The sequence below is a fragment of the Coregonus clupeaformis genome, chromosome 17 (assembly GCF_020615455.1).
Source record: "Coregonus clupeaformis isolate EN_2021a chromosome 17, ASM2061545v1, whole genome shotgun sequence".
NCBI classification, from domain to species: Eukaryota; Metazoa; Chordata; class Actinopteri; order Salmoniformes; family Salmonidae; genus Coregonus; species Coregonus clupeaformis.
The window spans coordinates 69,084,437-69,110,135 of NC_059208.1; the positions used below are offsets into that span (position 1 = coordinate 69,084,437).

The 25,699-nt window shown below is 40.7% G+C and overlaps 1 protein-coding gene across 2 annotated transcripts; it reads left to right on the top strand.

Moving 5' to 3' along the window:
* The first annotated feature begins 1,163 nt into the window (after positions 1–1,163).
* On the top strand, positions 1,164–24,802 carry LOC121586938 (ATP-dependent translocase ABCB1). Of its 2 annotated transcripts, none has more exons than XM_041904003.1 (29): positions 1,164–1,237; positions 1,928–2,005; positions 3,110–3,227; positions 3,333–3,378; positions 3,576–3,726; positions 12,259–12,352; positions 12,744–12,935; positions 13,113–13,284; positions 13,634–13,758; positions 13,884–14,061; positions 14,343–14,456; positions 14,617–14,727; positions 14,944–15,069; positions 15,510–15,713; positions 15,994–16,164; positions 16,439–16,600; positions 17,366–17,599; positions 19,290–19,448; positions 19,704–19,808; positions 19,993–20,070; positions 20,304–20,387; positions 20,605–20,808; positions 21,085–21,185; positions 21,288–21,428; positions 21,933–22,089; positions 22,189–22,386; positions 22,704–22,910; positions 23,188–23,334; positions 23,569–24,802. In XM_041904003.1, exons 2-29 carry the CDS (start codon positions 1,954–1,956, stop codon positions 23,764–23,766), a joined length of 4,029 nt encoding a protein of 1,342 aa, XP_041759937.1. In that variant the 5' UTR covers positions 1,164–1,237; positions 1,928–1,953; the 3' UTR covers positions 23,767–24,802. The 2 variants fall into 2 exon arrangements, with proteins under 2 accessions (XP_041759937.1, XP_041759938.1); XM_041904004.1 differs by having other exon boundaries at positions 19,293–19,448.
* The last annotated feature ends 897 nt before the right edge of the window (positions 24,803–25,699 follow it).

Here is a 25,699-nt window from a genome sequence, read left to right on the forward strand (position 1 = left end):
ACATGGTATTGATCATCCTAATATTCAAACATTGTATTGATCATCCTAATATTCAAACATTGTATTGATCATCCTAATATTCAAACATTGTATTGATCACCCTAATATTCACTTGGCAGCATACTGCGGTCTCCAAGCCCCTGGCAAATATCATTTGAATGAATGTGTCATGCCATTAGAACAATGGTACAAATGTGTATGCTGAATATTCATTCATGAACTCAATAACAACATTTATAATAATAAGCTTACAATGACAATGTGTCTCTCTTTTCATTTGAGATTTAAGGATCCTAGTTGATGACAATTTCAGATTAGCACTTGGATGCGTTTCAAAGGTTATGAAAGTTGCTTGTCACACCCATAGAAGCAGAAATATTATGCCAACCAGATGACTTTGAGGTGTGACAGTGCACATGTCCTAGGAACTTAAAACGTGCAAAAGTTCATTCACTTGTCACATAAATCTGCACTTGAGTGACTGTGACTGCGTGCATAGAGTGATTCACTGATGTCATGGTCTGAATAGTTTGTCAATGCTATGCCACATATTGTAAGATGTGAAAATGTGATGCAATAGAAAATGTAAAATATTTTCACAATTAAAAAAAAATCGCTTTTGAAAACCACTAAAAGGAAAACATTATTCAGACAATAATGGAGTTATATAGAGACGGCAGGTCGCTTAGTGGTTAAGAGCGTTGTGCCAGTAACCGAAAGGTCGCTGGTTCTAATCCCCGAGCCGACTAGATGAAAAATCTGTCGATGTGCCCTTGAGCAAGGCACTTAACCCTAATTGCTCCTGTAAGGCGCTCTGGATAAGAGCGTCTGCTAAATGATAAATAAATAAATAATCTTTAAATAATTTATTGAGCAAAGGTTTATTAGATGTATTAGAAATGAGTCTAATCGAAGGCAGGATAAATCATCATCAAATTACCTAGTTTTGTAAATACTGTATATGAAATATGCCATCAGTGACTTTAAGTGTCATTATTGATTAATTGTATAATGTGTCATGACGCACCTCCCCTAGGTGAGTGGAATGTCAATAGGCTCCTTCACTAGAAGTAACTTGACACCTGACACCTGATGATGATGCCGTCCTGCATAGCGATATAAAAAATCTCCCAGCTCCTAAAATAATGATTACATTCCTCTGACAATTAGTAAGGGTGGTATTATTGAGAGAATAGCTTGTGGATTGTCTAAAAGGCACATACTGGATTCTCTGAAGGTAAGTAGCCCACATCTGTACACATTACGTCTGTATTTATGAATGTTTGTAGACTACAACATTTTGTATAACATGCTTTTTAAAAATGTTTTTCCATAGCTTTAATTTTTGTTGTTGTTGGCAAAACCCCTCTTATTGTGATTAATTCGTTTTAAATGTTTAACTTAGTTCCACTAGGTATAAAAACCAATATGCACCTTTTGGTATGTAGCTTAATACTACATTTGCCAATATTTGCTATTTAATAATGTCATAATGAATATTGAAAATATAAAATAATTCGAGATACGGCAGGAATAGCAAGTGTTGATGAGGCAGGCAGTGCATGACCCTTGTACAGCCTCCCTGGTTCCGGAAAGAACCCTCCATTAAAATACATTACTTTAATTATTTGCTAAATGACATCACAGTTTATCAACGTTACATAAGTTAACTTAACTTGTATGTTGCTGTCCATTGGACAAAATCATGTTCGTCTAGTTAAAAGCAACTTAAACATGTATTACAACATGTATACATACATGAAGGCAACCTCAACTCGCCGTAGCATAGCATTCAACAGATTGTTTAGGACAGAAATCATTATTAACTTTTCAAAATGTACATTAAGTAATTCATTTAGGGTCCGCAAATATTCTCATATTTACTGTATTGAAATTACGGTTTTAAATCGCTTTCTCTGAATTCCAGGAACGCAGTGTCTTAATTCATTCACCATGGGGAGAGAGGATGGGGGCATACCAGACTCTCTACCAACCATCCCTGAGGGTAACGTCTGTTTCACAGAATTTACTGTCTTATTTATTAGCATAGGATTCCTAGTTAAGAGTAGATTATAACGAGTTGTGGTTGACTGATACAATCAGTAAGTTAAATAAAATAATTCTGTACAGTCAGTACACCAAAGTGAGAGGTATCTTTCCACCTGGTCTCAGAGCATTTCCTATTATTCTCTATGTAAATCGTAAAATTCAATTTAGTATGATATCAAATCAAATCAAATCAAATGTTATTGGTCACATACACATGTTTAGCAGATGTTATTGCGGGTTTAGCGAAATGCTTGTGTTTCTAGCTCCAACAGTGCAGTAATATCTAACAAGTAATATCTAACAATTTCACAACAGTACACACAATACACACAAATCTAAAGTAAAGGAATTAAGAATATATAAATAAATATGGATGAGCAATGTCGGAGCGGCATAGACTAAAATACAATAGAATAGAATAGATATGTTACGTTTTTTATGGTATGTATTATTTGTGGATGTCCATCACCCATTTCGTATATGACATGTTAGAAATTACAATTCGTATTATATGTTACGAATTTGCTAAATGTACAATATGTTCCGAATTTGCAAAAAGTATGATATGTAATGAATTCTAGCTAGGTGGCTAGGTGGCTAAGGTTAGCTAGCTTGCTAACGTTAGCTAGGCTAGGGGTAAGGTTTATGGGTTAGGGTTAAGGTTAGGGTTACGTTAGGAGTTAGGTTAAAGGGTTAAGGTTAGGGTTAGGGTTATGGGAAGGGTCACTGAAAGGGTTAAGGTTAGGGTTAGGGGAAGGGTTAGTTAAAAGGGTTAAGGTTAGGGGAAGGGTTAGCTAACATACTAATTTGAGTGTCCCGAATTTACATTTACTATGTTATGTCTAATCTATGAGACCAAGCTGCCTCATTGGACACAGGTAGCCTAGCAGTTAAGAGCATTGGACCAATAACCTAACCGAAAGGTCGGTGGTTTGAATCCTGGAGCTGACTGGGTGAAAAATCTGTTTATGTGTCCTTCAGCAAGGCCCTTAACCCCAATTGTCCCTGTAAAATGATGTAAATGTTCAATTTATCATTGGTAAATGTTTAATTGATTCAGAGGCATTTGAAAAAAGTTACCCCAAGCTGGCCATCGATGAGGATAAGAAGCCTCAGGAGCGGATGACAGAGGGGCTGCCAACTGTTGACACGGAGTGCAAGCCAAAGAAGGGCCTGGGGTAAGCAACATTGCCATAATGGTATTCCTACTTTATTCCTGTCACAGTGTGCTACTACTGTTAAATATATTTTGTTTGCTCATAAATCTATGTTTCATTTTCAAGAAGGAAGAAAAAAGAACCTGCAAAAGCAGTTGGATTTTTCCAGTTGGTATGTCGTGACTTTGGTTTCAGATATAGTAGGAAATACACAACAATATTTTGGTAATCTGCACATACACTATAGTACATATAGTATATGTCAAAATGTGATAATTTGTTACAAGTGATCATGACAAGATTCATATTCTCCAGTCATTCCAATTTCGGCTGCATATGACTGTGGTTTTATGTGTGTTGTGGTTGTAGTTCCGCTACGCCACGGGTTGTGAGGTGCTCCTAATGATAATCGGCCTGCTATGTGCTGCCCTCCACGGGATAGCGCTGCCCCTTATGTGTGTAGTGTTTGGACAGATGACCGACAGCTTTGTACAAAGTGGACAGCGGCTCAACGTTACAGGTACAAATTCTGTTTGACAAGGTACATATGTAGGATCTTAATTTGAACACTCTGTTAAAGGACATTTAAAACTTCAAATCAAAACACATTTTATTCATCACATGCTTCGTAAAAAACAGGTGTAGACTAAGGGATCTATTTGAACAAACCTAATGCAATGGTACATCTAAGTGCTGGCGGTAGGGCTTTAGGTTGGGGGGTTTGTCAGAAATATATTTTCTATTTTCACAACCAAAAATTATCGGTGACGGTGGCGAGAAAGGGCTGGGTTTTTTGACAATTAAACCAGTTGTGGGTGTGTCAGGCTTGGCCCCTCACTGGCCATTCAGAAAGTACTCCATGGCTAAATATTTGGTTTATTCAAGTTGTGTATTTATGGTCTTTTATGTATTGCCTTGGAATCAACTCCAATTCCAAAGTTAGTCCATTATAGTTTGTTAAACAGCTTACATAAATAATAAAATGTAGACCTATCCCATCTTTGCTAAATATGTTAACTTGAACCTGTTTGCAGTCAACATTGTTCAAAGTAATTGCATGGCTTCAATGTGGACATACAGTGGGGGGAAAAAAGTATTTAGTCAGCCACCAATTGTGCAAGTTCTCCCACTTAAAAAGATGAGAGAGGCCTGTAATTTTCATCATAGGTACACATCAACTATGACAGACAAATTGAGAAAAAAATATCCAGAAAATCACATTGTAGGATTTTTAATGAAGTTATTTGCAAATTATGGTGGAAAATAAGTATTTGGTCACCTACAAACAAGCAAGATTTCTGACTCTCACAGACCTGTAACTTCTTCTTTAAGAGGCTCCTCTGTCCTCCACTCGTTACCTGTATTAATGGCACCTGTTTGAACTTGTTATCAGTATAAAAGACACCTGTACACAACCTCAAACAGTCACACTCCAAACTCCACTATGGCCAAGACCAAAGAGCTGTCAAAGGACACCAGAAACAAAATTGTAGACCTGCACCAGGCTGGGAAGACTGAATCTGCAATAGGTAAGCAGCTTGGTTTGAAGAAATCAACTGTGGGAGCAATTATTAGGAAATGGAAGACATACAAGACCACTGATAATCTCCCTCGATCTGGGGCTCCACGCAAGATCTCACCCTGTGGGGGTCAAAATGATCACAAGAACGGTGAGCAAAAAATCCAGAACCACACGGGGACCTAGTGAATGACCTGCAGAGAGCTGGGACCAAAGTAACAAAGCCTACCATCAGTAACACACTACGCCGCCAGGGACTCAAATCCTGCAGTGCCAGACGTGTCCCCCTGCTTAAGCCAGTACATGTCCAGGCCCGTCTGAAGTTTGCTAGAGTGGATTTGGATGATCCAGAAGAGGATTGGGAGAATGTCATATGGTCAGATGAAACCAAAATATTACTTTTTGGTAAAAACTCAACTCGTCGTGTTTGGAGGACAAAGAATGCTGAGTTGCATCCAAAGAACACCATACCTACTGTGAAGCATGGGGGTGGAAACATCATGCTTTGGGGCTGTTTTACTGCAAAGGGACCAGGACGACTGATCCGTGTAAAGGAAAGAATGAATGGGGCCATGTATCGTGAGATTTTGAGTGAAAACCTCCTTCCATCATCAAGGGCATTGAAGATGAAACGTGGCTGGGTCTTTCAACATGACAATGATCCCAAACACACCGCCCGGGCAATGAAGGAGTCTTTGGAGGGAGTTGAAAGTCTGTGTTGCCCAGCGACAGCCCCAAAACATCACTGCTCTAGAGGAGATCTGAATGGAGGAATGGGCCAAAATATCAGCAACAGTGTGTGAAAACCTTGTGAAGACTTACAGAAAACGTTTGACCTGTGTCATTGCCAACAAAGGGTATATAACAAAGTATTGAGAAACTTTTGTTATTGACCAAATACTTATTTTCCACCACAATTTGCAAATAAATTCATTAAAAATCCTACAATGTGATTTTCTGGATTTTTTTCTCCTAATTTTGTCTGTCATAGTTGACGTGTACCTATGATGAAAATTACAGGCCTCTCTCATCTTTTTAAGTGGGAGAACTTGCACAATTGGTGGCTGACTAAATACTTTTTTCCCCCACTGTATATACATAGCATTCGCACTGATATCGGGGCTAGGCCTACTGTAAATTGCATTATGGCTGAGCATGGACATGCCAAAAGTTGTCAATAAGCAAGATACAATTCATTATTGATAAGGCCTAAAAAGAGAGCAAGTAATTCTAATCACATTTTAAACAAAACAACAACTTGTTTTAAATAGGCTATTTCCAAATACACTTACAGGCACCATAATTGCTCCCAGTGAACATATCATATTAAAACAACGCAGACTATGGAGGGTTTTGCACACATCCAAACGTTTCACAGTAGTTGGACAAAGATCCAATATAAAGAGAAAGGGAGGGGTCTCCCGAGTAGCACAGCGGTCTATGGCACTGCATCGCACTACAGACCCGGCTTCGATCCCACTTTACCTCTCCCGAGCCCATTGGGGAGTTGCAGCGATGAGACAAGATTGAAAAATGGGATTAAATAAAGGGAGAATGTCCACTCACCATCATATTGTTCCAAATATAGTGTTTTAATACATATTGGAACCATCTTATAGATCTCATTCACACTTCTCCAGAAGTTGCATGTGTGCCATGGACGTTCTCAACATAAAACCAGGACAAGCAATCTGTTAGTTTTTTCAACAACAACAACAACAATAAATACATGTAAAATGTAGAGATGTTATAAAACCTCCAGGATAAAAAAGACTGACACATTGCTGTTGATCCATCCTTTGTTATAGTAGGCCTATAGGGTAACGGTAGCCTATAGAGGGCTTGGGTTTAAAAAATATGAAACAGAAAACAAGCAATCGTTACAGGAAAATAACTTCTAAATAGAGGTTCACAGGTATTCACTGAGGTTCTCATCTCTCGTTTCATGATGGGCATGGACACATGTAGGGTTTTACACATGGCTAAAGCATGGCTAAAATAATGTACGCCTGCCTACAATACATAGACAAAAAGGGAATGTCAGCTCACTGTTTTGCTCCTCTCAAACTTGATCTTTTAATAAAGCTTTGGTGATTAAGATTGATTTCCAAGAGGTCTCACTGAGCCAAACCCTTTATATGGTCTTGACTAGCTTGATTTGATTACATTGGGCAGGACAAAAAAGAAAACAGGCTTCATTGAGAGGAGGGGAGGCTATGCTTGGTTTTTAATCAAATAAAACAAAATGGGGGGAAAATATAGTGTTTTATGTTTTTACATACTAAGAAGGCCTATACAGGCACCAAAAGAACATTACTCTTGTTCCATGTGCATATGGGCAGTGTGCATCACGGCTGGATAGGCTGCGTTTTCACTGTCAAAATTCATGCCATAACCAACGGCATAACCGCTAAAACCAGTATTTGTTTGGTCTTAAATATCCCTTCCAGCACTCCCTGAAATGAGCACTTTGATCATTTTTTTAAGGACGCACCTCAAATATTTCCACCCCTCCCATCTGAGTGCAAGCAAGCTGATATAAGAGAGGTAAATTACCAATCCTTGCGCAATAGTTGAACAATAGCAGAGCACAAATTAACGTGCGTTTGACACTAGTGCTGCCTTAACGGCAGCCCAAAATAGAGCCCTATCAGTGAAATGCTTACTCAACAATGCAGACAATGTTTACTGTTTATACTTTACCCTGTCCCCACTGCTAGTGTATCCCACTTTGTGAATGTTTAGTGTATACAGTGTATTCAGAAAGTATTCAGACCCCTTGACTTTTTCCACATGTTGTTACGTTACAGACTTATTCTAAAATTGATTAAATCTTTTTTTCCCTCATCAATCTACACACAATACCCCATGATGACAAAGCAAAAACTGATTTTTATAAATTTTTGTAAATGTATATAAATAACTAAACAGAAATACCTTATTTACATAAGTATTCAGACCATTTAGTCAGTACTTTGTTGAAGCACCTTTTGCAGCAATTACAGCCTCGAGTCCCCTTGGGTATGACGCTACAAGCTTGGTAAACCTGTATTTGGGGAGTTTCTCCCATTCTTCTCTGCAGATTGTCTCAAGCTCTGTCAGGTTGGATGGAGAGCATCGGTGCACAGCTATTTTCAGGTTTCTCCAGAGATGTTTGATTGGGTTCAAGTCCAGGCTCTGGCTGTGCCGCTCAAGGACATTCAGAGACATGTCCCGAAGCCACTCCTGCGTTGTCTTGGCTGTGTGCTTAGGGTCGTTGTCCTGTTGGAAGGTGAACCTTCACCCCAGTCTGAGGTCTTGAGCACTCTGGAGCATGTTTTCATTAAGGATCTCCCTGTACTTTGCTCCGTTCATCTTTCCCTCGACCCTGACTAGTCTCCCAGTCCCTGCCGCTGAAAAACATCCCCCCAGCATGATGCTGCCACCACCATGCTTCACTGTAGGGATGGTGGCAGGTTTTCTCCAGACGTGACGCTTGGCATTCAGGCCAAAGAGTTCAATCTTGTTTCATCAGCAGAGAATCTTGTTTGTCATGGTCTGAGAGTCTTTATGTGGCTTTTGGCAAACAAGCGGGCTGTCATATACCTTTTTACTGAGTAGTGGCTTCCGTCTGGCCACTCTACCGTAAAGGCCTGATTGGTGGAGTGCTGCAGAGATGGTTGTCCTTCTGGAAGGTCTCCCATCTCCACAGAGGGGCTTTTTTGCTCTTAAAACAGCCTCAATTCGTCGGGGCATGGACTCTGCACCTCCCTGACCAAGGCCATTCGCCCCCGATTGCTCAGTTTGGCCGGGCGGCCAGCTCTAAGAAGAGTCTTGGTGGTTCTTCCATTTCAGAATGATGGAAGGCCACTGTGTTCTTGGGGACCTTTAATGCTGCAGAACATTTTTAGTACCCTTCTCCAAATCTGTGACTCGACACAATCTTGTCTCGGAGCTCTATGGACAATTCCTTCGACCTCATGGCTTAGGGTTTTGCTCTGACATGTACTGTCAACTGTGGGACCTTACATAGTCAGATGGGTGCCTTTCCAAATCATCTCCAATCATTTGAATTTACCACAGGTGGACTCCAATCAAGTTGTAGAAACATCTCAAGGATGATCAATGGAAACAGGATGCACCTGTGCTCAATTTCGAGTCTCATAGCAAAGAGTCTGAATACTTATGTAAATAAGGTATTTCAGTTTTTTATTTGTAATAAATTTGCAGACATTTCTAAAAACCTGTTTTCGCTTTGTCATTATGGGGTATTGTGTGTAGATTGATGAAGAAAACAATTAATTTAATCCATTTTAGAATAAGGCTGGTAGGATTTCAGTTTTCCTGCATTAAAATCATCATCCACTAGGAGCGCTGCCTCTGGGTGAGCATTTTCTTGTTTACTTATAGTCCTATACAGCTTGTTGAGTGCGGTCTTAGTGCCAGCATCGGTTTAGTGTTTGGTATTGGTGTTTATTAGAATCCCCATTAGCCGCTGCAAAAGCATCAGCTACTCGCCCTGGGGTCCACATGAAACATGACATAATTAGGGCCGTTATGGTGACCTTATTACCGCCACACTGGTGGTCACGAGTCACAACTTTTTCTAATCATCTCATGTAGCCTAGCCCATATGCTTTGATAAGGTTTGTGTCACAACTAAAGTGGCCAAATAACTTCTTAAAATGAAGCACATTAATCCGCTTTACAACGGGTGTAGATCCTAACTGGCATACATACGCATGAGTTTCAAGTTTGGGGAAGATAATTTTCACCATACAAATGCGCCTTTATAATAAAAGTATTACATGAATAATCACATTTGTGGTCACTTTCGAGAATGGTGTTTTCCTGCTAATGGAACATTTGTGCTTATAGCCTACTGCTGTGTGTGCATTGCTGCGCTTATAATGGGAAGAAATAGCCGACTAGTTTATCAACATTTTAAGCTAAACGTTCTCATCTGTTGCGTCAGGCTCATTGCTTAAAACAGGTTTTTTGATGTTAGTGGTTGTATTAATTTGGAATCTATCTCATCCTACAACTGTCCCAGACTATGTTTGGAATATTTATTTATTGCACAGAATAGAATAGGTCAACTTTTGTACTATGGGGGATAGTAGATTGACATAGGCTAGTGCTTTTGCTGTTTGTTAGGCCTACTCATCTTGTTGGCTGACGAAAAGTAAATGTGGACAGTTCTTCCAATATTTTCAATATGCGCCTCGGAATTGGATAAGGATGAGCGCATTTGCGTCCCCAATGTGTCTGTCTTCACTTGTAGCCTGTGAGAAAGACCAGATCATGTGATGGAGAGCCATGCGAGTGAGAGGTGCTTTGGCACGCAGCCGGAGAAGGGAATTGTGTGTAATTGTTATATTCAGCCCAAGGGCATAATGGCCACTGGCTGCAAAAGGTATGGATTTTCTTTAGGGGCATTACGGCCACACAAAGGGGATGCAGCCGGGAAATTAGAGGCATTATCAAGTGCATGTCAAATTGTGATTAAGAGACTGATGACGAGTGTACAGCCTGCACAAAAAACAAAGCAGAGCTCATGCCTTTCATGCAACCTTTATCAAATCATGTCATTAGAGTCACATCATGCAGCCTTAGAATGTATTAAAAGTCAAAACATATAGCCCAACATTTGTATCACAACTAAAGTTGCATAAATAACTCTAAATTAAGCATATAGGAGGACCTTTGCTCTTTGTTAATACAGAATAGCTGCATGTTGCATGTTGCATGTTGCGTTTATATTTTTGTTCAGTATAATTTATTTCAGCCAATCATCAGTCATTTGTGTCAGTGCTGAGCATGTTGAGTCCATCCCTATAAGCTGAAAGTCAGTTGTCTGTTATTGTTTTCTGTCAAATAACTTTGTATTTGATCAAACCATTTTTTTTCAAAAGTTTGCTAAGCACTTGTAACAGGCTGATTGGTCAGCTGTTTGAACCATTAAGGGTGCTCTGCTATTCTTGGGTAGCCGAATGACCTTTGCCTCCCTCCATGTCTGAGGGCACACACTGTCTTCTAGGCTTGTGGTGTTAAATACACAGCTATCTTGGTAAATAGTATGGTCTACAGCTTATCATGAGGTATTCTTACTCAGGTGAGCAGAACTTCGAGACTTCCTTAATATTAGAGATTGCGCACCAGCTGTTGTTAACAGAGACACACACCTCCCCCCTTGATCTTATCCGGGGTAGATGTATATTGTCCGTGTCTTCATTCAGCCACGACTCCGAGAAACATGGGATATTAGAGTTCTTCAGGTTCCATTGATATGATAGTCTCGAACAGAGCTCGTCCAGTTTGTTCTCTTGCACGTTCGCCAAAAGAACAGAGGGTAGAGGCAGTTTATGTACTCGCCAACGTAGTTTTGTCAGGGTGTCCGCATGTCGGCCTCTCTTGCGCTGTCTCTTTCTCTTCCGAGTGTCGGGAATCAGGGCCTGGTCCGGGGTGAGCAGTATGTCCTGCGCCGCCGACTCGTTGAAGTAGAAATCTTCATCCAATACGAGATTAGTGATCGCTGTTCTGATGTCCAGAAGCTCTTTTCGGTCATAGGAAACAATGGGGGAAACGTTAAGATCAGGTCTCAGGTTCAGGAATGGCTGAAAAATTATAACATTTACCTAAAATTAACTCTACAAATAGCACTGTTGGGATATTTGGAAAGACATAGTCAATCAATCAACAATATTATAACATTTTAGTAAAAATATTCATCTTTAACTTACAATCTTTGGATACTGTGAGATTAGAAAGGTTCAAAATTCATGTAAGACATCACAGCACAGTCGAAAGATATGTGGCACGTGAAAATCTAAAGAGGATGGTCTACGGAGATACATTTAGGTGGGGTGGACTGAGAGTAGCAGAGGGGTGGGATTAAAAAGCTCATGATCAGTAATAGTTTTGACTGAAACCACTATGTAGATTTCTGAGTACCTATCCAGTATCTATCCAAAATGTAATGTGTATAATCAAAAAATATATATATTTGTTGTCTAATTACTGTGTATAAAAGTACCATGTGTGTAAAATGTATATCTAGCCTAACCAAAACAAGTGGAAGAAAACAGGGTCAATAATAAAACAAATAAAGAAATAAAAACCTAAATAGCAGAATTGGTTAGGAGCTCGTAAAACGTCCGCTATCCAATCCAGCGCCATTCTTAACTTGTAGCTGATTTGAAAAGGTTTAAAAAGGCTCCTGAAGTTTGTCATTTCCACTTTGAAATTTCAGACTTGATTTTCCCTAATGAAAATGTCCATTAATTATAGGCAGGATTATTTTCCTGTTTGTAGCAAACTGTCTCAAATTAAGATCTTACATGTGTAATGGCTATAAAGTGCAGGGATCCTTTGTGTCCATGTATTACAGAATGAGATACACATATGAAAGTATTTATATTATGGTTGTATTGTTTAGGCATATCTTCACCATATATGATGGTGATTTGTGGATTATGTTTTATACTACACATATCATATGTTAGGTACGCCAGATTGTGAACATTGCCAACTGGTATTGTCATTTTTCCATAGCCAATTTGACTGTGGAGGAGATCAGTGCTTTATTGAACTCAACTGACGGATGTATTCAAATTCCTGGAGTTGATATAGAGGCTCTAATGACTCGGTAAGTGATAATGAGTACAGTAGATAACAAACACATTATAAATATATTATATAATAAATATAATCCTCATGTAAATACAATTATGATTTTATTTATGATTATAAACTGGGTGGTTCGAGCCCTGAATGCTGATTGGCCCGACAGCCGTGGTATATCAGACCATATACCACGGGTATGACAAAACATTTATTTTCACTGCTCTAATTACATTGGTAACCAGTTTATAATAGTAATAAGGTACCTCTAGGGTTTGTGGTATATGGCCAATATACTCTGCGTTGCATCGTGCCTAAGAACAGCCCTTAGCCATGGTATATTGGTCATATACCACACCCCCTCGGGCCTTATTGCTTAAACATATACTCTTTGATGTATACATTTGAATTTCCAGACATGCCTATTACTTCATCGGGATCGGTTGTGCTGTGTTCCTGCTGGGGACCTTTCAGGTGATGTTGTTCTTGCTGACAGCCACCAAACAGACCAAACGGATCCGGGAGAAATACTTCCATGCCATCCTCCACCAGCAGATGTCCTGGTTTGATACACACCAGATAGGAGTTCTCAACGTCAGGTTAACAGAGTAAGTTTGATACATTGGATGAATGATTGGGGTTTATTTTATATCAAAGAAAGTGTGATATTTTAGCCTAGATGATCACATTGAACAACTACAGATGTAAACAATGCTATTAAGATTGTTTCAATAATCAGGATTATGTCAGTTTTAGCGCACTGCCAATAATTTGACTTTCTACAGTGACATCAACACAATCAACGAAGGCCTTGGAGACAAGATCTGTGTGTTTGTGCAGTTCTTCTGTACCTTCTTGTCAGGGTTCATCATTGGTTTCATCTTCGGCTGGAAGCTGACCCTTGTCATCCTGGCCGTCAGTCCTCTCCTGGCAGGATCAGCTGCCGTCTGGTCCAAAGTAAGACTACCAATGACCTACAATGATCTTCATCCCAAATGGCACCCTATTCCCTATATAGTGCACTACTTTGGACCGTATGGGCCCTCTTCGAAAGTAGTAGACTATATAGGGAATAGGGTGCCATTTGGGACGCAGGCAAAATATTGTTTTCATATGTGCCACTAAACAGTGGTGTCATCTCTACTCTTGTGCCCAAACCCAAATTGACCCCTAGTTTATACTTATGACCCCTAGTTTATACTTATCCAATCCTCTCAGATTTCCACAATCACATTTATTGTATAAATTCCTTTTTACATCAGCAGTGTAAGATACCGTATTCATTAACGTTTGTATTTGATTTCAGATACTTGCCACCCTGACCAGTAAGGAGCTGTCTGCCTATGCCAAAGCAGGGGCGGTCGCTGAAGAGATACTAGTGGCTATCAGGACAGTTGTGGCTTTCAATGGACAGAAGAAAGCTGTGGAAAGGTTAGTCAGTTATTAACTAATTAATGTGTTGCAAAAAACAGTGTATCTCTTCCCATAATTATTAATACAATCTACCAAAATCAAGACACATTCCACTATTGATGCATGTCTTCTATCTATTTTAGGTATGAAAACAACTTGGAGGATGCTAAAAACTTTGGAATAAAGAAGGCCATCACCACTAACGTGTCCATGGGCTTCACCCAGTTCGTCATATTTGGGACGTACGCCTTGGCTTTCTGGTACGGGACCAAGCTCTCTGTAGACGAGCCTGAAAACTACACCATTGGAAAAACCATTACAGTAAGCTTTTATGGAAGATCCTAAAGTGAAATTAAAATGTTATTGTGAAGAGGCCTCTGCAATGTCTTCACACCTGTCACTCTGTCTTCACACCTGTTACTCTGTCTTCACACCTGTTACTCTGTCTTCACACCTGTTACTCTGTCTTCACACCTGTTACTCTGTCTTCACACCTGTTACTCTGTCTTCACACCTGTTACTCTGTCTTCACACCTGTTACTCTGTCTGGCATGTAATATAATTCCTTTCTTCATTACATTTTTTATTGCTGTTCATTTTAGGTTTTCTTCTCAGTGATGATTGGGGCGTTCTCTTTGGGCCAGGGTGCTCCTAACTTGGAAGCCATCGCCAAAGCCCGGGGTGCTGCCTATGAAGTCTACAATACCATTGACCAGGTACCAGAAGTATTCGGTTTAACCCCCTGAATCACAATAGCATTGAAACTGTATGAACTCACTCTAACTCACTCAGAACAACATGATCTCAAGAATTCAAGTCAAATTTAGACGTTTGTCCTACTGCCGCAGTTGATGTGAGTTGATTTGTTTGTCATAGCCGCGGCCCATAGACAGCAGTTCAAAGGAAGGTCACAAACCAGACTGTGTGAAAGGAGACATTGAATTCAAGAACATCCACTTCAGCTACCCCTCCAGGAAAGATGTCAAAGTAAGTAGTAGATTTGAATCGAACCAGATCCAGACACTAACCTGTCTCCAAATTATTTGTAAAATGCAAAATAAGGAAGAAGTTTTGTTGAATTTTCACAGTTTCCAGTTGGATTAGCATACTTGCATAAATGATGACAAAAACATAATGACAAGCCGTACAATAGTAAAATGACAGGTAAAAATACATTGTGGAATGTGTTCCCTGTCGCTGTAGATTCTTCAAGGAGTGAATCTGACAGTGCCTCGTGGGAAGACCATAGCTCTGGTTGGAGCCAGTGGATGTGGGAAGAGCACCACCATTCAGCTGCTGCAGCGTTTTTATGATCCAGACTCAGGAGAGGTATGAACACATCTAATCAAGGTTTATTCAAAGTGTGTTTAAAGTGCATTTTAACAGAACCAGAGTGCATACAGAGTCATGAAGAAGAGACACATGTCCCACTATAAAGACTCCAGAGGAGGCTGGTGGGTGGAGCTATAAGAGGACGGAATAAATTCCATCCATTACAATGAGCCCGTCCTCCTATAGCTCCACCCACCAGCCTCCACTGAAGGACTCACATGCTTTATTATCCAACCTCAGGAGAGGTATGCAGGTAAAGGGTGTTAAGGCTGCTGCAGCACACCCTGATAAATCAAAATAATAAATACAATAATTATTATTATAATAATAAACAAAAATTCCCACCTTTATTACTCCTGTATGAGCAGAGAAAAATAATTGTCAGCAAAGCGGAGAAATTTGCATGCCTAGTGAATATGACCCTGGTTTGTTGTCAGATTACCCTGGATGGTCGGGACATCCGGACCCTGAATGTGAAGTGGCTGAGGGAGAATATGGGTATCGTCAGTCAGGAACCTGTGCTATTCGGAACAACCATCGCAGAGAACATCCGCTACGGCAGAGAGGATGCCACAGATGAGGACATCGAACGGGCCGTGAGAGAGGCCAACGCATACGACTTCATCTCCAAGCTCCCCGATGTATGTGGGATAGGATCCTCACAAATGACAGCATACAATGGCTTCAGTGTTTCACATGTACTATACATTAAATTATCTATGGTGTACAAATGATCTGAAGTAAGTACGACAGAAGATATTCTGTTGTTTCTATGGTGACTGTGTTGAATTGAAATGTTTTTTGTTTTGTTTTGAAATTGTATTTAGAGTAAGGAAATGGCCGAATAGTGATGATATTATCCAAATGGACAAATTAAATATGATTATTGAATCTCCATCCCATTTCATGTGGCGTTAACAGAAGCTGAACACCATGGTGGGGGAGCGGGGAGCCCAGCTCAGTGGAGGACAGAAGCAGAGGATTGCCATCGCCCGGGCCCTGGTCAAAAACCCAAAGATCCTCCTGCTGGACGAGGCCACATCCGCCCTGGACACCCAGAGTGAGTCGGTCGTCCAGGCCGCTCTGGATAAGGTCAGTACCCTCCCTGAGGACCAGACCCATGCTTAAGGTTGTTCTCACACCTGGTTTTGCGCAACCTAATCTCACATTTGACGGCGTAGCCTAATTCTATTTGCTTGACTGCAGCCTTGCAAGTTCACGTTTACGGCACTCGGACAAAAGTCAAGAATCACAATGAATCCATGAGATCTGGTTGGAATCCATCTCAGTGAAAATGAAGACCTAATACAACATTTTTTACATTTGGAATAAATGATGACAATATTGTCTCCTCCCATTCCCTTAGGCCAGGGCGGGCCGCACCACGATAGTGATCGCCCACCGCCTGTCCACCATCAGAACAGCTGACGTGATCGCTGGCTTCAGCAATGGGGAGGTGGTGGAGCAGGGAACACACAGGGAACTCATGGCCAGGAAGGGAGTCTACTACTCTCTGGTCATGCAGCAGGTACTGTATCCCCCTCACTGAGTCCCAAATGGCACACTATTCCCTTTATAGTGCACTACTTTTGACCAGGGCCCCAACTCTGCCTCGACAGTAGAATCAGTCAACATCTAAATCATGTTGATCAGAGTCATATTTAGAGCCACATATCATCAGCATCAGAGCGATATACCTTATCAAGGCTGTGTCTATATGAATAATGAACAGCAGTAAACAAGCTCTGTGTGTAACATGATCAAATCCACTATCACACCTTGTCTGTTGTTCAGAGTCAAGGGAAGCCCACTATCATCACCTTGTCTGTTGTTCAGAGTCAAGGGAAGCCCACTATCATCACCTTGTCTGTTGTTCAGAGTCAAGGGAAGCCCACTATCATCACCTTGTCTGTTGTTCAGAGTCAAGGGAAGCCCACTATCACACCTTGTCTGTTGTTCAGAGTCAAGGGAAGCCCACTATCACACCTTGTCTGTTGTTCAGAGTCAAGGGAAGCCCATTATCATCACCTTGTCTGTTGTTCAGAGTCAAGGGAAGCCCACTATCATCACCTTGTCTGTTGTTCAGAGTCAAGGGAAGCCCACTATCACACCTTGTCTGTTGTTCAGAGTCAAGGGAAGCCCACTATCATCACCTTATCTGTTGTTCAGAGTCAAGGGAAGCCCACTATCACACCTTGTCTGTTGTTCAGAGTCAAGGGAAGCCCACTATCATCACCTTGTCTGTTGTTCAGAGTCAAGGGAAGCCCACTATCACACCTTGTCTGTTGTTCAGAGTCAAGGGAAGCCAGAGGAAGATGAAGAGAACCCTGTGGAAGAAGAGGACAACCCTCCTAAATATGAGGATCTGGATGATGTCCTGTATGACTCATCTGACATGGATGAGCTGGAAGTGGTAAACGAGGAAGGAATAGAAAATGGCGGCTTTGAAAGGAACTCAATCAGCAGTGGCCGCGTGGAAATGAGACCGACCAAGAAGAAATCTAAGAAGTCCAAGAAAGACAAGAAGGTACTATTACATAGATAATCCTTAAGGGAGCAATATGACATCCTTTATGTGTTATATGGGAACATGGCTTTGTTATAGTGCTATTGCTGAACTATCATCATAAGTACTTACTATATAATGTATGGTATATAATGTATGGTATATAATGTATGGTTGCATTAATTTACAGTGGGGAAAAAAAGTATTTAGTCAGCCACCAATTGTGCATGTTCTCCCACTTAAAAAGATAATAAGTATTTGGTCAATAACAAAACACGGACTTTCAACTCCCTCCAAAGATTTTCTATGGGGTTGAGATCTGGAGACTGGCTAGGCCACTCCAGGACCTTGAAATGCTTCTTACGAAGCCACTCCTTCGTTGCCCGGGCGGTGTGTTTGGGATCATTGTCATGCTGAAAGACCCAGCCACGTTTCATCTTCAATGCCCTTGCTGATACATGGCCCCATTCATTATTTCCTTTACACGGATCAGTCGTCCTGGTCCCTTTGCAGAAAAACAGCCCCAAAGCATGATGTTTCCACCCCCATGCTTCACAGTAGGTATGGTGTTCTTTGGATGCAACTCAGCATTCTTTGTCCTCCAAACACGACGAGTTGAGTTTTTAACAAAAAGTTCTATTTTGGTTTCATCTGACCATATGACATTCTCCCAATCCTCTTCTGGATCATCCAAATGCACTCTAGCAAACTACAGACGGGCCTGGACATGTACTGGCTTAAGCAGGGGGACACGTCTGGCACTGCAGGATTTGAGTCCCTGGCGGCGTAGTGTGTTACTGATGGTAGGCTTTGTTACTTTGGTCCCAGCTCTCTGCAGGTCATTCACTAGGTCCCCCCGTGTGGTTCTGGGATTTTTGCTCACCGTTCTTGTGATCATTTTGACCCCACGGGGTGAGATCTTGCGTGGAGCCCCAGATCGAGGGAGATTATCAGTGGTCTTGTATGTCTTCCATTTCCTAATAATTGCTCCCACAGTTGATTTCTTCAAACCAAGCTGCTTACCTATTGCAGATTCAGTCTTCCCAGGCTGGTGCAGGTCTACAATTTTGTTTCTGGTGTCCTTTGACAGCTCTTTGGTCTTGGCCATAGTGGAGTTTGGAGTGTGACTGTTTGAGGTTGTGTACAGGTGTATTTTATACTGATAACAAGTTCAAACAGGTGCCATTAATACAGGTAACGAGTGGAGGGCAGAGGAGCCTCTTAAAGAAGAAGTTACAGGTCTGTGAGAGCCAGAAATCTTGCTTGTTTGTAGGTGACCAAATACTTATTTTCCACCATAATTTGCAAATAAATTCATTAAAAATCCTACAATGTGATTTTCTGGAGAAAAAACATCTCTCAATTTGTCTGTCATAGTTGACGTGTACCTATGATGAAAATTACAGGCCTCTCTCATCTTTTTAAGTGGGAGAACTTGCACAATTGGTGGCTGACTAAATACTTTTTTCCCCCACTGTATGTTTTAGTCATTTAGCAGACGCTCTTATCCAGAGTGACTTAAAGAAGCAATTAGGGTTAAGTGCCTTGCTCAAGGGCACATCGACATATTTTTCACCTAGTCGGCTCGGGGATTCGAACCTGCCACCCTACTTTATATAGTGATAGTCTATTATCATCAGAAATAAGATCTGTTATATCATGTTGGTCCTTGGTCATTTAGTTTGTCATTGATGACAATGTTTGATGACAGAAGGAAGAGAAACCAGAGGAAGCTCCAGACGTCCCCTTCACCAGAATCCTGGCCCTGAACAAGCCTGAGTGGCCGTACCTGTTGGTAGGAACCCTGTCTAGCCTGGTGGGGGGAGCCGTTTATCCCTGTGTCGCCATCATCTTCGCCAAAATCATTGGAGTAAGTGTTTCACAAGAGCACCACCTTGTGTTCATATGAATAATTATTAAATACTGTAGAGACTACTTACATTTTCTTGGTGTCTTGATTGAGTTTGATTTAAAGGAGGTGGTCTTATTTTTCCACATCATTTATTTGATGGTCTTGGTTGGTGGGTTTTGTGTCTTATTTTCCTAAATGTCCTTTTCATTTTCTGTTGTTATCTAAAAAAAAATTGTGGGGGGGGGGTTCTCTCCACTCCTTGACCTTCTCTAGGTGTTTGCTGAGGTTGACCCGGAAGTCAAACGACAGAGAACTATGATGTTTTCCCTGCTTTTCCTTCTCATCGGAGGAGTAGCTTTTGTCACCTACTTCCTAAAGGTTTGCTAATCTATAGATCTAACCTGTGTCCAAAATGGCACCCTATGCCCTATACAGTGCACTACGTCTGACCAGGGCCTATAGGGTGTCATTTGGGACACACTTTAAAGTACAATTCTGTATCTATCTCAAAGCCTTAATACGTTGTGGGTATGACTGGTTGGGTAAATCTCTGCTGTTTCAGGGTTACATGTTTGGAAAATCAGGGGAACTTCTTACCATGAGGCTGAGGAGGCAGGTATTCCATGCCATGATGAGACAGGTAGGACAAACTGTCATGCAGGAAAATAAATAATTCAGACATTGTACATAAATTCAAAAAGACTGACTTGTGATTTTTAATTGACTTTACTGTATTGATAATACCAAAAACAAAGGACGATTCTGAACTGCCACTTTGCTGTGTTTTGCCTCAGAACATTGCTAAAATGACGATTCTGAAATGCCACTTTGTAGTGTTTTGCCTCAGAACCTTTCTAAATTGCTTCCTTACAGGAGATTGGATGGTTTGATGACAACAACAATGCAGTGGGAGTTCTAACCACCAGATTGGCCACAGATGCATCTCTGGTTAAAGGGGTAAGCACAATGCACTGATTTACACATTGAGCTAGCAATCAAAACCTATCACATCAAGTCAATGTCAATTCAGAATCATTCTACTGTACAAATCTTTGAAAATATCTACCTGTACATATGCTTCTATGTATTTGTGACCATTTACATTTACATCATATAGAGTTCCAATGTCTGAGAATGGATGGATCCAACTTGTTTCCTCTCTCCTCACCACCAGGCGACTGGGTCTAGGTTGGGTCTGGCCACCAACACAGTGTGTGCTCTCACCATCGCCATCGTGGTGGCCTTCATCCACAGCTGGCAGCTCACCCTCCTCATCCTCGCCTGTGTGCCGTTCCTCATCGGAGCCAACATCATTCAGATGAGGGCCATGGCAGGCCACGCCTCCAAAGACCAGGGTGCCCTGGAACTGTCTGGGAAGGTAAACATCAACCTTCTATTGCAATTAGGGTTGCAAAATTCCGGTAATGTTCCCAAAATTCCCAGGTTTTCCAGTAATCCCAGTTCTAGTTTTTCCGGAATCAGGAGGGAATCAGCAGGAAATCAGGGAAACCTTCAAACAGGATATCTGGATAACAGGGAATTTCGGGAAGGTTACTGCCATTATGCAACCCTAATTGCAATGCACTTTGGGACAGTGGCCTATATCAGTGTGTGATACCATTTGTTCAAATAAAATGTTCATATATGTTTGTAGATATCTACTGAGACCGTTGAAAACTTCAAGACGGTTGTTGGATTGACACGGGAGGACGTCTTCTTTCACAAGTTCATGGACAGTCTAGAAAGACCATACAAGTAAGAATACAATTATTCACATTGTTATAGACTCAGCTTTTGGATTGCTTGACCTTATAAACGACAATCAAGTACTGATTTGGTTTCAATTGAATACATCAGGAACGGTTTGGTGAAGGCACCCATCTACGGACTAACATTTGCCATTGCCCAAGCAATCCCTTACATGGTCAACGCTGCAATCTTCCGTTTTGGGTCCTGGCTTATTGCTCACTGTCACACAGAATATGAAAATGTTTTCCTGTGAGTATACATACTGCTACTGTTACAGTATATCCTCATCTAAATAAATACACTCACACCAGGGTTGGAGTCAATTCCACTTAAATTCCAGTCAATTCAGGAAGTATACAGAAATTTTAATTCCAGTTCTCGTCAATGCTTTTCAATTAGGAAAATGTGGCATTGGAATTGGGTTTACTTTTTGAATTGACGGCAATTGAAATGGAATGTACCCCAACCCTGACTAGAACCCCTGGCTGCCACATTGTCACTACACAGTAATATAATAATATAATAATAATAATAATAATAATAATAATAATAATAATAATAATAATTTGGAGGGTGCTTATATTTGTCCTATTTCACACATGTACAAGTGTGTATTAATGCGCATGTGTGAATTGTAAATGTGTTTTTTGCATATTCCAAATCTCCCTGAGACACCCTCGTTGAGTTGGGTCATAGCCAGGGTCTGCCAATATAGTGGCAGTGATAGTACAACATTGTCCTTTTCTTTCGCAGTGTGTTTTCCGTGATTATATTTGCTGCCATGAACATAGGAGAGTCTGCGTCTTTTGCTCCTGACTTTGCCAAGGCGAAAGCAGCAGCAGGGAGAATTCTTGGCTTGTTGGAGAAGAAACCAGAGATTGACATTTACAGTGAGGAGGGAGGGAAGCCAGTGAGTGAGCTATGATGCGTCTTACTCCAATACAAACAAACAAACAAACAATGATATAACATTGTTTTCTTTCTGGAACAAAAATGTTCTCTTTTCCAGAAGGACTTTGCCGGGGACATTGAGTTCCGAGGGATCCACTTTGCATACCCGACCCGTCAGAACGTAAGGGTTCTCCAGGGGTTGAACGTGTCAGTGGGGCCTGGTCAGACCCTGGCGCTGGTCGGGGAGAGTGGCTGTGGGAAAAGCACCTCCATACAACTACTAGAGCGCTTCTATAGCCCTGCTGAAGGACAAGTGGTGAGACCAACCACAAAAATAATAAAATAATAAATGTAATGTAAAACATGCTTTTCAAAACTATTTCAAGGTGCTAAACCAGTATACTGTGTATTAGAATGCAACAAATATAGTAAAACTGTAAGGCCACTTTTTAGCATTTAAATATTTAATATTTGTAACATTGGTGGATTATTAACTCCTTTGGTATTCCAAGATGTTACTTCTTTTTAATCTGAACATTTAAAACATTCTAATCTTAACTCTGTAGTATTATTGTGGTGTCTCAGTTAGTGAAGGGGTTGACCTAAATCTGTGTTATTTTTGTGGTGTCTCAGTTAGTGGATGGGTTGGATACTAAGAGCCTGAACCTGTTGTGGCTGAGGTCTCAGCTGGGCCTGGTGTCACAGGAGCCCATCCTGTTCGACTGCAGCATCTCAGAGAACATCCAGTACGGGGACAACAGCAGAGAGGTCTCCCAGGACGAGATAGAGGAGGCAGCCAAGAACGCCAACATCCACAACTTCATCATGGGCCTGCCAGAGGTATAGAAACAGTATAGTGAGGGAGATGGGAGGAGAGATGATAGGCTGTAGCTGTAGGATGATATTTGAAGTCTTCTCAAAAGGGATCCCAAAAATGTCAGTGGTGAGGTCACAGTAGAACTTAAACTAATGTCTCTCTACAGATATTAATATACAATAGCTATTGACTAGCCCAAGACTGGCTATTATGACTTAGAATTTGGCTGCTGGAAATTTATATTTAAAAGTGTTCAATATAGACAGACTATAAATTGTGTTGTTGTTGTTGTTTTGTCAGAAATACAACACCAGGGTTGGGGACAAGGGGACCCAGATGTCTGGAGGTCAGAAACAGAGGATAGCCATCGCCAGAGCCCTGGTCAGACAGCCTAAAGTACTGCTGCTGGATGAAGCCACTTCCGCCCTGGACACTGAGAGTGAGAAGGTAAGTCACATGGACATTGAGTGTTGGCCATCTCATTTTCTATCTATGAATTAATTAATTAATTAATTAATTAATGAATGGCCTGGTGACGGGCGGCAACACACAAAAGCTTATCTTCACACAGTATGGCCTCTCCCTCCTTCCCAAATAACCTCTCTGTCTCTCTGTTTCCTCCCTCCCTCCCTCCTTCCCCCTCTCCCTCTCTCCCTCACTCTCCCTCCCTCCCTCCCCCAGATTGTCCAGCAGGCCTTAGACGCCGCCCGGCAGGGCCGCACCTGCATCGTGATCGCCCACCGCCTGTCTACCATCCAGAACGCAGACCAAATAGCGGTCATTCAGTATGGTCAGGTGACAGAACAGGGTACACATGCTGACCTCATGGCTAAAGAGGGGGCTTACTATGCCCTGGTCAACGCACAGGTCACCCACTAACTCATATTCAGATTGACGTTTTTGCTGCATATGTACTGTTCTGTTGAATGTTGTTTTGTGAGCTCTTTTTATTGAGCTGCCCTTCTTGGCCAGGTCCCCCTTGAGAAAGAGGTATCCTGTCCATAATGGGACTTCCTGGTTAAATGAAGGTTATATATAAAAAAGAATAAAAAATAAGGACTCTATATGGATAATGGTATGGCAGCCAAACTCACTTTGAATGGACTGCTAAAATGATGTTCAATTGTATGATACAAACTGTCTCAGTGTCAATCAGTAGGTGGTGCACTGAAATGTAGCCTATTGGTTTACTGTGCTATTGGGTTACTGTGCTATTGGGTTACTGTGCTATTGGGTTATATTGGGTTACTGTGCTATTGGATTACTGTGCTATTGGGTTACAGTGCTATTGTGTTATATTGGGTTACTGTGCTATTGGGTTATATTGGGTTACTGTGCTATTGGGTTACTGTGCTATTGGGTTATATTGGGTTACTGTGCTATTGGGTTACTGTGCTATTGGGTTATATTGGATTATTGTGCTATTGGGTTATATTGGGTTACTGTGCTAGTGGGTTACTGTGCTATTGGGTTACTGTGCTATTGGGTTACTGTGCTATTGGGTTACTCACTGTATTACTCACTTTAGCAGTAATGCTGGAGCAGTGACATTAGCATAGATAAGTTTTGATAAGCTGCCTCGAATGAATTAAGTGTTCTTGACCATGGAACCTTTCATTGTCTGAAGACAACAAATATGTATTTCTATGAGAAATACAGTAATACACATTATCACAGTTAAATTACTGGATAAAAGTAGTGATTGGAAAAGGTTGTATACCTGTAAATATGATAGGTTGATGTTCTGAAGACTATTGTATATTATTGAATACTGTGATATTTTGATTATTTTAAACAGGGACATTATGGTGTAAAAGCTAAAGTATGCATTTGAAGAATATCTATGTATTTAAATTAGTTCACTATTACTTGTTTGTAAATATACATTCAAATTAAAAGTGTAAAAGCTAAAGTATGCATTTGAAGAATATCTATGTATTTAAATTAGTTCACTATTACTTGTTTGTAAATATACATTCAAATTAAAAGTTAGATCCCATAACATTTTATTTTTAACCTGATTCTAAAGTGACGTAATGATTAAATTAATCTATAATCTAAATTGGATTATGGGGTATAAATCAATACATTTTCAAATAAACTTGGAACTCGTTAATTCTAAATGACAAGTTACACTGACGATGAGCCAAGAAATTACTCATATCCAAATGCAGGCTAAAAGATGCGCAAGCGTTTTGTTATTTGAGAGCATTTCCAAGGATAAACCTATGTTCTCACACTGAAGAAGGCACAGTGATGCCTAAACGTTGGTGGTTTTTTACCCAATAAATTACTGGGAGGTTATACATATGGAGTGTGCGACGCTCTTTGTTTTTACAGCTCAAATATTTCTTGAACATAAAATAGTCCGACTAAATAGGCCACTGAAGTGTGCAGAGGGCTGATGAACACAAGATGGCGCACGTTGCCAATGAAACCCGTTAGTGGGGAAATATAACTTCCAAACGACTTCACTTCGATTGAGGCCTATTTCAAATGCCACTAAATGTAGCCTATCTCCAACCAAAGCTAACTTCGGTAAAAATGCCAATTGTTTTCCAACTGTAAATGAAGGTTTAAACAACACTAGGCGACATAAAAAAAAATTGGCCTATGAAGAATAAATTGTAGAAATATATGGCCACGTCGTTTTAGTCTAGTGTTATGGAAATGAGCTTCTTTGGTTTACATTCCTAAAAAAATGGCTGTAAAGGTAACATTTCTTATCTTGCACGCCGCAACATTAACTTTCTTTCAACCTCCCGAATTCGATCAGAAATAATAGTCTACAGCTGGCCATAAGGGCGGCAGG